Source organism: Echinops telfairi, unplaced genomic scaffold, assembly GCF_000313985.2.
Source record: "Echinops telfairi isolate 266 unplaced genomic scaffold, ASM31398v2 ScPeMD7_7407;HRSCAF=8445, whole genome shotgun sequence".
Classification (NCBI taxonomy): Eukaryota; Metazoa; Chordata; class Mammalia; order Afrosoricida; family Tenrecidae; genus Echinops; species Echinops telfairi.
The window spans coordinates 6,024,466-6,039,092 of record NW_022111307.1 but is presented as its reverse complement, the minus strand read 5'-3'; the positions used below and the strand labels follow the sequence as shown (position 1 = coordinate 6,039,092).

The window sequence follows — 14,627 nt, the reverse complement described above, 5'->3', positions numbered from 1 at the left end:
TCTGCTTTGCCCTGCAGCTCCTTCTGCCGCCCGCTTTCTGGTCTCCCTTTCTTTTTTGTCCCCATCTCTCACTTGAATGTTTGTTTTTTCTTCTCCTCTCGCCCCTGACTCTCCTAAATGGATCTTATGACAGAGCATACAATTCTAATTTTCATTGTATTCAGAAAACATAGTTCCACACTGCTTATTCATTTTAAAAAAAGCCATGCCATGCCCCCCAACAACAGTCACTTGCAAATCCCAATTCAAATGAGCATGAGACACGCTTCCCTTCTCCGAGGGTGCGCCACGGGGAGGGTACAAGGCCAGCCACAGGAGACGGCAGGGCCATTAGCCTTCAGGAGAACACAAGCTGGACAACACGGTGGCTCCTCTCCGGAGGAGCCCCACCTGGTGCCCAGCCAGGCCCCGGAGGGAACGGGCTCGAAGGAGGGGTACTCACAGACACAGCTCAGGCCCTGCTTCCGCACGCCCATGAGCATGATGTGGCAGAAGTTGCAGTAGGTCAGTTTCTTGAAGTGCTTCAAGGTCCAGGCATGCCTCCCATCCCCCTTGGAGGCCTGCAGGAGGATGGAGGGGTGATGCTCTGAGCATGCAGCCTCAGGCGGGACAAGGTCAGCTGTCACCTCCTGCATAGTCTTGCATTTTTCTAAATCAGGCTCCCTTCCTGTATTTGGATACGTGGTGACTGTTTTGTGGACCCTCTTAAAAGAAACACAGGTGGAAATAAAGCTCTCTGTGTACCTGTGTATGAGGTGAGGACTACCTGAGTGTGAGCAGGGCCTGGGGATGACAGAAGAAGACCTCTGCTCTGTAGCTAGGAAGGAGCCCTGCTGGGGCAGGACTTGCACTCTGCTCCTTGCAAGGTTGGTGGTGTGAACTCACCAGCCGCTCTGTGGCATAAACATGGGGCTGTCTGCTTCTAGCGAGAGGTACAGCCTCGGATACCCTAAGGGGACAGCTCTGTGCCATCCTGCAGACCTGCCGTGAATCGGAATCAACCCAACAGCAATGGGTTATGCTGCAGGCAGAAGTATACGTCAGAACAAACTTTCTGACAAATAATTCAGAGATCGGTCCATTCATCCATCATCATCGTCATCTTTCAATCTATCTGATCTAAATGTCCTTTAAATGTTTATACTCTTTGACTTACAAACTTCCTCTCTTGGATTCTATCCTAAAGTCATATTTTTAAAAAGGCATATTAGCATTGTTTTGCTCTAGAAATACTTAAAAAACAAAAAGTCAATTTGTTATTTTAACTCTCAAAATTACCAAAAGGTTAATTGTGGTACATCCACGTGATTTAATGTTGGGCATCAATTCAAATGATATTTCTAAAAATATCTAGTGGTGTGGGAATATGCTCTTGGTAGGACGCACAGTGAAAAATGAATGTCAATTTGATGGCATTTGGGCTGTTTGATGGGAAGAAATTTCACTGAACTCTTAATAGAGGTTAGCTGTAGCTGGCAGCTATCTATTTTATTCCCTAATCTCTACATCCTTCTGTACTTTCCACATTTTCCACAAGGCACATGTACTAGTTTTATAGCCACGAGAAAATAGTTTGATAAAACAGTATGTTCCTCTTATCAATTTTCCATACTGTTAGCATCCTATCAGGAGCACATTCCCACGCCACTACCTGCTTGCAGGGAAAATAGTGAAGAGATAAAGACTGAGGGTTAAACCACTTCCTCCTGCTTTGGCCTAGAACTGAATAATTCTTACCCACTAGTACGTCAAACCACGATCCTCCAATCTCCCACCTTCCAGCCCCCTTGGCACAGGTTAGTGGAGGCCGCAGCTTCAGGAACACTGCTCCCACATGCAGTCCCTGAACCTACTTCACAGTCTTCATTGTCACACTCTCAGCTGATTGCCCAGACCCGGTCCTGTCCAACTGATCCCGGCCCAGTGACACGCTAGGACAGAGTAGAACTGCCCCGTGGGGCATCGTTGTGGAAGCCAACTGTGCTGTCTTTCTCCCCCAGAGTGGCTCGTGTGTTCAAATTGCCAGCCTTTAAGGCAGCAGCTGAGCACATTAGCCACTGTGCCACCAGCCCTCGCTCTTGGCTGGCATTAAAAGAACTAGTTTTGTTGACATATACTTAGCATATCATACAATTTAATCATTCAATCATATTTAGAAGACTTGGGCAATCATCACCACAATCAATTTTAAAATGCTCTCTTCTCATACTCATTCTTGTTGGCTCCCCATTTCCGCCTAACCTACCCTGTCCTAATACAGTTACTATCTCTATAGGTTTACCTATACATAAAATCAAAACACAAGCACAAAACCCCAACAATACAAAACAAAGACCTCAGTCGAAAGGATAAAATATTTAAAAACCCAAACAACTTTAAAATCAGTCAACGGGGAAATCAAATGATAAGGTGTTGACTACATCAGTCATAATCGACTTTATAATGTTCTCTGTCTGATAACAAGGCTATTCACATCCCTGGACGGGGTCAGAGAGGGTTCACTGGAGAGACCCTGCAAATGGATTTGGGGCTTCTACTGTCACCCATAAACTGAAAACTAGGTGTTCAGAATTTGAGCTCTAATACCAGTCTCTCCTTTGGAGTTGGATTTTATTATTTACAATTCTTGGATCACACAGGCTGGTGTGTTTCTTTCATGTAAACTTAGTTGACAGCCCACTGAGATGGCTGCTTTTTTTTAAGATAAGCCCTTAAGACCCCAGACACAATCTTTCTGATAGTTGACACCATCTACTCTCTTCACCACACTTTGCCATAGCACCCACATAGTCAGTGATCTCTTCATCATGTGAGTGTTGAGGAGGACCATGTGATAAGAATTCATTGCTCTTAGATTGGGGCTATAATTAAGTGCGAGCCCCAAATCCATTCATGTATCTATGGTTTATATATGTCTCTGGTTCACCATTGGTTCACAAATGATAATGCACCATTGTTTTATATATGATATAAGTGATAATGCACTATGGTTTATATATGTCTCTGATATGCAAATTATAATGCACTATGGTTTATATATGTCTCTGGTTCACTGGATGCACCATTATCATTTCATGATGGAGAACATCATGGAGAACATCACTACCCTGGGCACTTGGCGGTTTATATTTAGGTTTCAAATCCATCTGGAGTTGGTTTCTGTGCATAGCACAAGCTCTGGGTCCTGTTTCATTCTTGTGCAGATGAAGATGTAATTTGTCCAGCACCCTTTGTTGGAAGGTGCCCCTTTCCCATTTAATGTCTTTTTGGTCCAACGTCAAAATCAGTTGGCTGTAGGTGGATGCTTTCATTTACGGGTTTTCTATCTTGCTCTAATTGGTCTCTGCATCTGTTGTACCAATACTAGGCTGTTTTGACTACTGAGGTTGTGTAGTAGTAGGCTTTGAGGTCAGGTAGTGCAAGACCTCCTATTTTGTTCTTCTTTTTCTTTATTATTATTTTTTAATCATTTTGTTGGGGGCTCATACAGCTCTTATCATAATGCATCCATCCATCCATCCATCCATCCATCCATCCATCCATCCATCGAGTCAAGCACATTTGTACATTTGTTGCCATCATCATTTTCAAGACATTTTCTTTCTACTTGAGCCCTTGGTATCAGCTCCTCATTTTCCCCTTCCCTCATGAACCCTTGAAAATTTATAAATTATTATTTTTTCATGTCTTACACTGTCTCCCTTCACCCACTTTTCTGTTTTCTGTCCCCTTGGAAGGGGGTATATGTAGATCATTGTGATCTGTTTCCCCTTCCCCCCCCACCTTCCCCTTACACTCCTGTTACTGCTACTCTCATTATTGGTCCTGAGAGGTTTATCTGCCCTGGATTCCCTGTGGTTGTTTTCAGCTCCTATCTGCACCGTGTACATGGTCTGGTCTAGCTGGATTTGTAAGGTAGAATTGGGGTCATGGTAGTGGTCATTAAAGATTTTGTTCTTCTTTTGAGAAGTTCTTTGCTTGTCCTGGGTCTCTTCCCACTCTATATGAAGTTGGTAATTCGTTTTTCCATTTCTTTATAAATGAAATTGGGATTTGGATTGGAATTGCATTGTGTTTGTGGGTTACTTACAGTAGTATTGATATTTTCACAACATATGTCTTCCTATCCGTGAACACGGCATGTTCTTCCACTTGTGCAGAAGGGTCTCTTTGGTTTCTTGCAACAATGTTCTGTAGTCTTCTTCATACAGGTCTTTTGTTTCTCTGGCTAGGTTTATTCCTACGCTGTTCATCTTGTTTATGGCTATTGTAAACGATCTTGTTATGTGGATGTCTTTTTCGTGTTCTTGTCACTGCTACATAGGAAGTCAATTGGTTCCTGCTTGTTAATCTTGCATCCTGCTACTTTACCCAGGCCTTCCATATTTCCAACAGTCTTTGTGGGCAGTCCTCGTGGTTCTTTCTCTATGAAACCACATCTTCCACAAATACCGAGGGTTTCGGTTCTTCTTTGCCCAATTTTATTCCCTTGATCTTTCTGCTGCTAATGGTTCTGGTTAAGACGTCCAACTCAATACTGAATGAGAGTGGCGATAGGGGCATCCTTGTCTCGTCCCCATTTTCAGGGGAAAGGTTTTCAGTTTTTCCCTGTTAAGCATGATGTTGGTTCATGGAGTTTTGTATATGGCCTTTATTACGTTAAGGAGTTTCCCTTCTATTCCTATTTTATTGAATTTAAAAAAAAATCAGGAATGTGTGTTGGATATTGTCAAATATTTTTCCTGCATCCCTTGATTCCTCATGTACTTCTTATACTTGGTCTTGTTTTTCACATGTTGAACCATCCTACTTCCTTGGTATGAATCCCACTTGGTTATGATGAATTTTTTTGATGTGTTGTTTGATTCTATTGGCCCCAATTTTGTCCAGAGTTTTGGCGTCTTTATTCATGAGGGATACTGGTCTGTAGCTTTCTATCTCTGTGGGGTCTTGGTGGGATTTTGGTATCAGGGTTATGCTTGTTCGGTAGTTTACTCTCCCTTTCTATATTCTGGAATAGTATGTGTGGGATTGGTGACAACTCTTCGTAGAATACTTCAGAGAAGTTTTCTGTGAAGCCATCTGGTTCATAGGCTTTTCTTGGTTGGAAGTTTTTATTAAAATTTTAATAAATCTTTTTTATTGGGGGCTTTTACAGCTCTTATAACAATCCATATATCCATTGTGTCAAGCACATTTGTACATATGTTGTCATCATCATTTTCTACTTGAGCCCTTGGTATCAGTTTCTCATTTTCTTCCTCCCTCCCCGACCTGTCCACCCTCTTGAATAAATTATAAATTATTATTATTTTCATATCTTACACCATCCCTTGTCTCCCTTCACCCATGTTTCTATTGTTCGTCACCCGGGGCGGGGTGGTGGTGGTGGTGTTATATGTCGGTCATTGTGATTGGTTCCCCCTTTCTCCCCCTACTTTCCCCCCACCCTCATGGTACTGGTACTCCCATTATTGGTCCTGAGGGGTTTATCTGTCCTGGATTCCATATTGAGAGCTCTTATCTGTACCAGTGTACATGCTCTGGTCTAGTCAGATCTGTAAGGTAGAATTGGGGTTATGATAGTCAGGGAGAGGAATCATTAAAAAACTAAAGGATGGTTGTGTGTTTTGTTGGTGCTATACTGCACCCTGGCTGGCTCGTCCCTTCCTTGTGACCCTTCTGTGAGGGGACAGCCAACTGTCTACAGCTGTGCTTTGGGTCTCCACTCCACCTCCCCTCCCCCTTTTTCGCATCGATCTGAAGGTTTGTTTGGGGTCTTCTGATGCCTAATACCTGATCCTGTAGAGACCTCATGATCACACAGGCTGGCGTGCTTCTTCCATGTGGGCTTTGTTGCTTCCCAGCTAGACGGCTACTTGTTTATCTTCAAACCCTTAAGATCTTTTAATAGCCAGGCACCATCAGCTTTCTGGTTGGAAGTTTCTTGATGACCTTCTGTATTTATTTTTTTGTTATGAGCCTGTTAAGGTTTTCTACATCTGTCTGCACTAATTTGGATAGATGGTGTATTTCTAGGTATTTTCCCATTTCTTTGAGATTATCAAACTTTTTGGAGTATAGTCTTTCATAGTAGTGTGTTATTATTCTCTTAATTTCACTTGGATCTGTTGTGATGTCTCCCTTTTCAACTTTAATTCTAGAAATTTGCATCTTTTTAATTTTCCTTTGTTAAAGTTTGCCAGCAGTTTGTCAGGATTTTGTTAATCCTTTCAATGAACCAACTTCTTGTTTTATTTTTCCATTGTTTTTTGGCTTTCCAGTTTGTTTATTTCCACTATACTCTTATGATTTCTTTTATTGTTGGAGGGTTTATATTATTGTCCTTGTTCTACTAGTTTGATGTTTTTTAAGGTGTTGATTTTGAATTTCTCCCATTTTTTCATGGGTGTGTTGATTGCTATAAATTGCCCTCTGATGACTGCTTTTAGTGTGCCCAAAGGTTTTGGTATGTTGTGTTATTCTCATTTGTTTCAAGAAATTTCTTAATTTCGTCCCTTATTTTATCCATTACTCAGTCATATTTAAATGGCATATTATTCGGTCTCCATGTGTTTTCTGGTATGTTTCAGTTCTTTCTATTGTAATTTTCCAGTTTTATAGTGTTGTGATCTGAGAAAATGGATCGTAAGATGTTGATGCTTTTTTTAATTTGTTGAGGCTTGCTTTGTGGCTTAACATGCGATCTATTCTATACTATGGCTGGGGTGTCGCTTGAGTGTGTGTGTTGGGTTTCTGTTGTCCTAGCAGTGTGAATAAGGGCAAGTGTGTGCAATCAAAGAGGGAGAGAGGCTCTTGGTTGGGTGGGTGTGCAGAATCTACAGATCTGCCTGTTTTTACCTTGGGGAAATGCTTATTCTCATGATGGTGGGGTTACACTGGAATAGGAAGTGGGAGACAACTAGAATAAAATAATAAAGCTATTATAATAGAACAAATGTACAAAAAATGAAGAAAATAAAACCACTTTGTGGGTAGGGATTTATGCTCCTTTGTGTTACTGTGAGTAGGGGTTTACCTTGTGGTGGAGGTGGGCAGGTGGAGGGGCACTGGAGAAGGAGGCAGAAAAGAAGGAGGAAGAAAACCATGATGACAGTGTAGCCTGCGTACTGAGCATGGCTGCATCCATCCCTGCCCACATGGCCTGCTATCCACGCAGGGCCCCCAGAGGCCAGCAAGGTAAGAGGTGTGGACGGCTGCATGGCCTCAGGAACTGGGAAAACTCAGCTGTGCTGGGAGAGAGGGCCTCACCGGAGTGGCTGGTGTTGTTGGTCAGCAGTAAAGGGGAGTCTGCCAGCAGGCACAGCTGCTCTCCACTTTCAGGAACTTTGGTCCATTTAGCCTTTTGGTTGGTTTTCTTGCTCTGAGTGGAACCTCTCGGTGGTTGCTCAGATCTTCCCATGCTCATTCTCTGGCAGCCACGTCCGCCTGTCTTACCGCTTGGTTGGTAAGAAGGGCAGCAGAAACTACTTCGGTAACGTGGCGAGGCTTGGTAGTAAGGTGCATAGAGTCCAATGTGCCAGACTTCAAATTCACTTCTGATTGATAAGGACTCTGTGCCTGGCCTGGTCACTGCAGCAGATCGATACCTGCGGCCAGGTCCTTCTGCTGGACGCCTCCAGAAAAGTGCACACTTGTTTCTAAATGGTGATCTTTCTCTGAACCAGTGGACTTATTTTTTCCGACTACCTCAAAGTTACTTCTTATAAGACCCGAGTTTTACATGATCAAAGCTCCTTTACCTGTTGCTGTGAGATGCTGTTGAGCCAGCTCTGACTCTAGTCTGTACATCGGAGCCCTGTGTGCAGCAGAACACTCCACTCCCAGGTGCTCTGACTCTCTCGCCATTTTTCTGTTGGAGGCCATGGTTGTATCCGCTGTGCCAATCCATCTCACAGAGAAGCTTCTTCTTCTTTTACTGGTGACTCCCTCTCTATTTTATCAACTATGATGTCCCCATTGGACAAGTCTCGTCTGTCAATACACCCAAAGCACATGAGACAAGGTCCTACCATCCTCCCTTCCAAGGCAGATTTGCGTGTCCTTCTGGCAATTTTTTGGGTATATTCAATATTTTTTGCTGACCCCCTAATTGAAAGGCATTCTCTCTTCAGGCTTGCTCCTTGTCTAGCTTTCCTTTGCATATATGGTGATGAAAATACGTCATTTTGGTAACTGGCTTCATTAATTAAGTAATGAATTAAATGGTTCATCAAAAGGCCAATTCATTAATTTAACCGGCAAACTTCTACTTCAAGTGATCTCTGCAAGAATGACATGAAAGCTCCTGATCCTATGTCTGGCACATTGTAAACTTCTGTCAAGTTCCTATGAGGTGCCAGATACCAGGAACACACACACGTTTTTAGAGTTAGAGTTTTCTCGTGTGAAAGGGATTAGATTTCAATTAGAAACAAACAAAGACTCAGCGGATATGTAAAATAAGTGCTGTGGATCCCAAGAAAATAAATGTATTAACCAGTAGTCAAACTCAAGTTCTACGCTCACCTCAGGTCTTAGGTGCCTTCCACCCACCCCACCCCCTGTTCTCTCTGTCCCCAACACTGAGGTTTTCCTGCAGGGACTGTCTTTGACTGAAGGGGAAGTTCAGCGCTCTTCAGCAGACCCCGACTATTTGTTCTTCAGCAGACCCCGACTATTTACATAGCCCAAAGGGTGGTTAATTCTGAAAACACAACTGCTGGCTAGGGGAATGAGCTGGCTACTGCTAGCATAGATCCAGGCTGAGAAGCACATGGATCCTGACTGGGGACACGAGGACATTTCTGCTTGGGTTATAGCACCACCATGTGGCTCTTTCCCTTTTGCACGTTGGAGGCTGAGGCATGAAGACATCCGGGTCTTCTCTCTGTGCTGGGTTCCACAATGCTGCTAGAATTTCACCTGGAAACAGATTACTTCCTGTGGGTGACATTCAGGGATTCCCCAGACTTTCAAAGGCCTTATGTGGGCTGTGAAAGAGCAAGCTTGAATTGGATTTTTAAGGCATCGAGGGCTATTTGTTCTAGAACACGGTGCAGCCTTTCCCAGACTCCTTGTACAGGCTGCGTCTCTGGGATCCTAACCCTTGACCTCACATTTCTTGGATTGGAATAAAATTGAATGTTAAAAATGTACAAGTTGGTACATGTTTAAAACACAAGCATAAAGGTTTAGATGTGTTCAGTGGGATTTGCATTGACTTTTTGTTTGCAGCTTTCTTGAACCGACGTAACCACCGGGAGGCTGACTCAGGATCTGCGGGCAGCGTTTCCTTCTGTTGTACGCCGGGCCCCTAAGAGTCGGGCCTGACTTGATGGCTCCAAGTCGGGCCTGACTTGATGGTACCAAGCTGGTTCGGCATCTAATGGGCACATTTGGGAGAATGTGGATGGAACAGCCTACGTCTCCCACACCAAGTCATGGAGAGTAGCATTTTGACCCTGGGCCGGGAAAGTAGAAATGGTGTCTTTGTGAGAAAATACACCATCTTTATTTGCATACTTCAGAGAAAGAACAGGGCTGGTGGAAGGACACCCAAACCAAACTTCCCTCTTTGCACCCCGAGATTGGAAACTTTGGGTAAGTTCTTGATAAGAGGTTGTGGAACGAGGGGTCTGATATTGCTGAGCATGGGAGCAGCTGGCTTCTCTGACTAACTAGGACTGTGCTGTTGGGGTCTTTGCTTGCCTTGGCATCCATCTGTAAAGCAGGGAGGGTGGGCAGGGGCATCGAGCCCACAGGCCTTTTCTCGCTGTGACTGTCCATGGAGCTCAGGAGCAAGGCGAGGAGGGGGCAGCCTCCTTGGTTTTGACTCAGCACTCTGAAGGAGCTGGACATGCTGGGAGATGATTGTGGACTCTCAGTTCTCAAGGATTGGAAACGAAGTCTCAGCTTTAGTAATGAACCACGGGGATGTCAGATGGCGACACTGTGGGAAACAGGCGGTGGCAGGCTGGCAGAGGCCAGCCTGCTGCCCTTCTGTTTCTGTTCCTCTCTCTGGTATTTCAGTATCTCCACGAGGTGCTGCCCGCACAGCCTGCGAGACTGTCCTGATAAATGCTGAATGCCACCATTTGTGCTTTTCCTGTTAATATTCCTACTCTACATATAGGCATTAGTTCCCTTAGTAAATGCTCAGTTTGGGGTCTCCACTCACTTTCCTCCCATCTTTCAGCAGCCATCTCACATCCTCACTTGAGAGCCAGATCAAGTGCTGTACTAGGCTCCCCCACCCTGGCACGGAGTCTCAGGAATGGGATACTAAAATCCCACCCCTCCTGCAGGGGGTCTACACCCTCCAAGGTTGCTTCCTACTGGTCTTCACTCCCAAGCCTGGGGGGTTAGAAAGTGGAGCCTTGCCTCCTCTTTTCACTCTTAGACCCAGAACCTCAGCTTTCCATTGATATCCATTAAGAATAACAAGACTCACATATTCGGTTGTTCTTTGAAGGTCAAATAAGATGCCCTTCATGAAAGTTTTCCCACAAAGACCAGGCTTCCTTCTTTCCCCTCTCCTTCCTTTCTCCCCAACTCTTAGTGTTTTTAAACCTAATTTGAGCAAACGGTGAACTTCCTCCTTGAGGTTTTTCGCCCTCTGCTGGTTGAGAATAAGCTTTTTGAGAGCCAATACAGAATCTCTGTGTCCCACCGCAACACCCCGAGAGTAACTTTTGTTTAATCAATACCCCTCGAATGAATGAACATATTTCAGGAAGGACAACAGAGAGGACAACAAAGGACAACAGGAAGGACAACAAAGCAAGAGGTCTCGGAACTCCAGCGTGAGGACTTACAGAGTCGTCCATCCCCAGGAGGACCAGCAATGGAATGGTCGTCATCCCTCCTTGGACCCACTCCTTCAGAGACACAAAGCCATCCTTGTCGTAGTCCATCCCTTGCAACATCTCCTTCAAGATCTGTGGGAGCCAAAGAGCAACATCGTCTATTTCCACGTTGCTTGGCTTTCTCTTTCGTCCTGCATAGCAGGCTCCCCTGCTCATCTCATTCTGAGTGAATATGAATAATCAAGACATAATGGGGTTGTGGATTACGAATCAGGAGACTGGCGTGCACTCTAGTCCTGATTCGGTACCAGCCTGACTGTGTGGCCTTGAGCAGGCCAAGCCAGCTCTCTGGGTTCCGGCTGGCTCATCTGTACAATGGAAACAATCTTTCCACGTTTGCAGAATGGTGGGGAGGATTAGAGAAAATATAAATGAAGTTTCCAGAACCCGACCTGACATATAGGAGCCCTGATATGTAATTACCATTCATTGCTACTATGTTCCGGGGATTGAGCAAAATGGCTAACGTTCCTTCTATCTAACTTCTTGGATCTATACATTCTTGTTAAACATTTTTAGCACTGGAGGAAGGTGAGGGGGGATTATTAGTTCAACGACACCTATATTTCTGCTGTCTACAGTTTTCTCCTCTCCACAAAGTGCGAGGTTGCTGTGCAGGCTGCTGTACAGGACGCGATCCGTAAGGCGGAGGAGCTGGCGGGGCTTGCACAGTAAACACCACACGCAAGCCCAGCAGACACCCCGACTTCATCTGGGCAGCTCGCTCGAAGTCACCCTGTGCGGAGAGATACTCACAGGTCTTAGCTCAGTGGGATCCCACTCCAGGTACTGGGCGATGTGCAGCATTTGGTTGACAATGCGATCCATCTCCTAGAAGACAGCGGGGGTGGGGGAGAGTTTTTAAGAGCAAGACTCAAGGCTGACCTCAGTAGGAAGACAAGCAGGCTGAGCATGAGACACAGCTGGTGCTACACGTGGTCGCTTCACTAGGATTGATCATTTGCTTCCCCTCCCTTTGCTTCTGTCTCGACTGTCAGGCCCAGTGGGGAGAGAAGCCCCAAAGAACACCTCGCATGGCGAGTAAGCCAGAGAGAGGAACGTTTACTGGGCACTGACCTCCTTGCCCTTCTTGTCCCTTGAAACAGAGAATATAGAAAGAAGCATTCCTCATATCTCTTTCACTGTGTCCACAGCTCCCACGAATACTTACAGGTTCCTCCTCCCACTTCTTACCACGCTCCACCCCACAGCTTCAGCTACTTGAGGTTCATTTGCACCATTTGGGCGGCCAGTTGCAGCTGGATGAAGGGCTAACTTATTTGTTTAGACATCTCATCTGTTTCCTTTATCCTGTGGTTCAATTCCAGGCCCAGGATTCCATAAAGAGAGAGTTTGTCTGTTGAGTGAGACTTTGGTACCAAGGCCAGGATCTTTCTAAAACCGCACAGAACTGACTGGAAGCTACGGTAGCCACACATGGAGAGGCCCGCTGAGAGACAGCTGGGTTCAGAAGGATTTAGTGTCAAAGTTATCATCTGTTGGGTGCCACCTAAGATGTTTATAGTACGATAATACATTGATGTAGTGATGGAAAATTACATATATTGATGAAGAAAAAACAAACAGAGAATTTTTACCCCCAGCAGATTGAACGCTGGGTCAGAAAAAGCGAAGTAAAATCCAATAGGTCTGAAAAAATGTTTTTCATCTAAATAAAAAATAGTTACAAAACTGCAGGTTGAGTCAACGCATGAGGAAAAGCACATGGAAAGAAAAGTAGGGGCAAGGTTGGCACTTGGCAGAAGTCCTGACGAAAAAGGAGCTGGTGCCCCGCGCTGGGTCTGAGATTAGATGAGAACAGAATGCACTTCAGGGGCCAACACTTAGACTTGGTCTGGGACTATGTACATCAAACTAGTTCTTCCAGGTCTACCCTCATGAGACCATCTCTGAATGCTTAAAAAGCCATGGGCATGTAGTTTCAATTCTGTGCCATAGTTTAAGAGGAGCCTTGACAGATGAACTTATCTAGAGTGTATATTTATGTCACTGGGTTCCTATACAAGACAGTATAGGAATTGGAAACTTGTAGCGTGGAGAAGATTTCAGGGGGACGTGTGATAAAGCACCTTTCAATGTTTGATGGTCCATTGTGTAGAATCGGTATGCAACTGGTCCTGGTCAACTCCAGAAGGCAGAACTTGGTTGACTGATGGAACAGACTTGAATTGTGACCGATTTTGCTCACGTGGAACCTATACCTTGATCAAGAGGCCGTCCCGTTCGAACAAAACAAGGAGACAGTGCATGATCTTAAATCGGGAGAATATGCATCAGGGCGGTATCCTTTCATTATATTGTTCAATCTGTATGCTGAGCAAATAATCCAAGAAGTTGGACAATATGAAAAAAAAAAAAGGGCACCAAGATTGAAGGGAGCCTCATTAACAATATGTGGTATGCAGGGAACACAACCTTGCTTCCTAAAAGCCAAGGAGACTCAAAGGGCTTACAGTAGCCTTCAGTGTGGATCACACATCAATATAAAGAAAACAAACAAACAAACTGGACCAACGGCAACATCCTGACAAATGGGGCAGCGACTGCAGTTGTCAACCATTTCATTTTGTCTGGATCCATCCTGCTCAGCAAGCCAACTTGCTCCCTCTCTTCTTTTCATCTGATTCGACCTCAAATGTTCCACCGATGGGCCGCACCTGGATTACCGTCAGCCACGAGACGTGTGTTTGGACACCGATGGGCCGCACCTGGATTACCGTCAGCCACGAGACGTGTCTGTTTGGATTCTTTTTTTTCCCCTTCTCTGTCTTCTTCTGATTCCACCTTTTCCACCCCCCAATGCTGGCCTCTCCCTGAGGAGAGCTGGGGGCTCAGGGTTCACCAGGACGAGGAGGTGTGTGTGTGTTCAGAACAAACAGACTAGACTCCTGGAGCTAGGGCCCTGGGTTATGAGAGACAGCCCCGGGGGACAACAAAGTGCATGAACTGTGACCTTTTCCCCTTGCCCTCCTGTGCTGCTCCGGCTCTTCCTGCCTCTTCTAGACCCTTGGGCCCGGCAGGACACTGAAGAGGGACGTTCTGAGCAGGCCGGGAAGGTAAGCCAGGGGAGATGCTAAAGCATCTCCTCATTCTGGGATCAAAAGGGAAGGCCATGTTGAGCTTTCTCGAGGCTGGGAGCCTCTTTTTTCCGGGCTTCTACTTTCTCAGGGAACGAGAAGGTGGGGAATTTATTCAGATTTCTGTGGCCCTTATTGGGACATCTCCATGCTTATAGAGATGGAACCAACAGTTTTCAGACTCTCTCTTCACCTGCTCTCCCGCCCCTCCCTCAGCGCCGCCCCCTCCCCCCTCCCTGGCTCCAGGAGGGCTATTTGAGGAGGAAAGCTTACCGTTTGATCCAGGAGCCCATTCTCATCCGAATCATACAGGTGAAACAGGACTGCAAGAAACAAAGCGGAGGCGAGGGTGACGTTTTGATACGCCCAAGGACGTAGATCACCCTGGCCAGCAGCTCCCTCGCCCTTCAAGGTGCCGGGTCTGACTTCCAGCAGAGGGGTGGGGGTGGGGGGGAGGACGAGAAGAAACCCTCTTGCTCCCAGGACTGTCAGAGCAATAGCTCTGAGGCTAAAGAGGTCCAGGTCAGGGGTATGAGTCTCTGCAGAGCACGCACACCTCGCAGGATCCCTGGGCCCCACTCGAAGCAAGTGCCCATTGATGGGGCAGAGGCACCAGGCATACAGGGTGGGAGAGGGGGCACTGCCTCCATTGCACGGGGAA

The 14,627-nt window shown here is 45.6% G+C and overlaps 1 protein-coding gene across 2 annotated transcripts in view; it reads right to left on the bottom strand.

The window, feature by feature from the left end:
* DGKG (diacylglycerol kinase gamma) overlaps nucleotides 1-14,627 on the bottom strand; it is a 285,515-nt gene that overhangs the window by 161,068 nt on the left and 109,820 nt on the right. For both annotated transcript variants that reach the window (XM_045296401.1, XM_045296402.1), the window contains 4 exons: nucleotides 14,240-14,289; nucleotides 11,625-11,699; nucleotides 10,818-10,940; nucleotides 443-560 (listed from right to left, as the gene is read on the bottom strand). In XM_045296401.1, coding sequence (XP_045152336.1) covers nucleotides 443-560; nucleotides 10,818-10,940; nucleotides 11,625-11,699; nucleotides 14,240-14,289 — 366 coding nt within the window. The remainder of the gene's footprint in view (nucleotides 1-442; nucleotides 561-10,817; nucleotides 10,941-11,624; nucleotides 11,700-14,239; nucleotides 14,290-14,627) is intronic.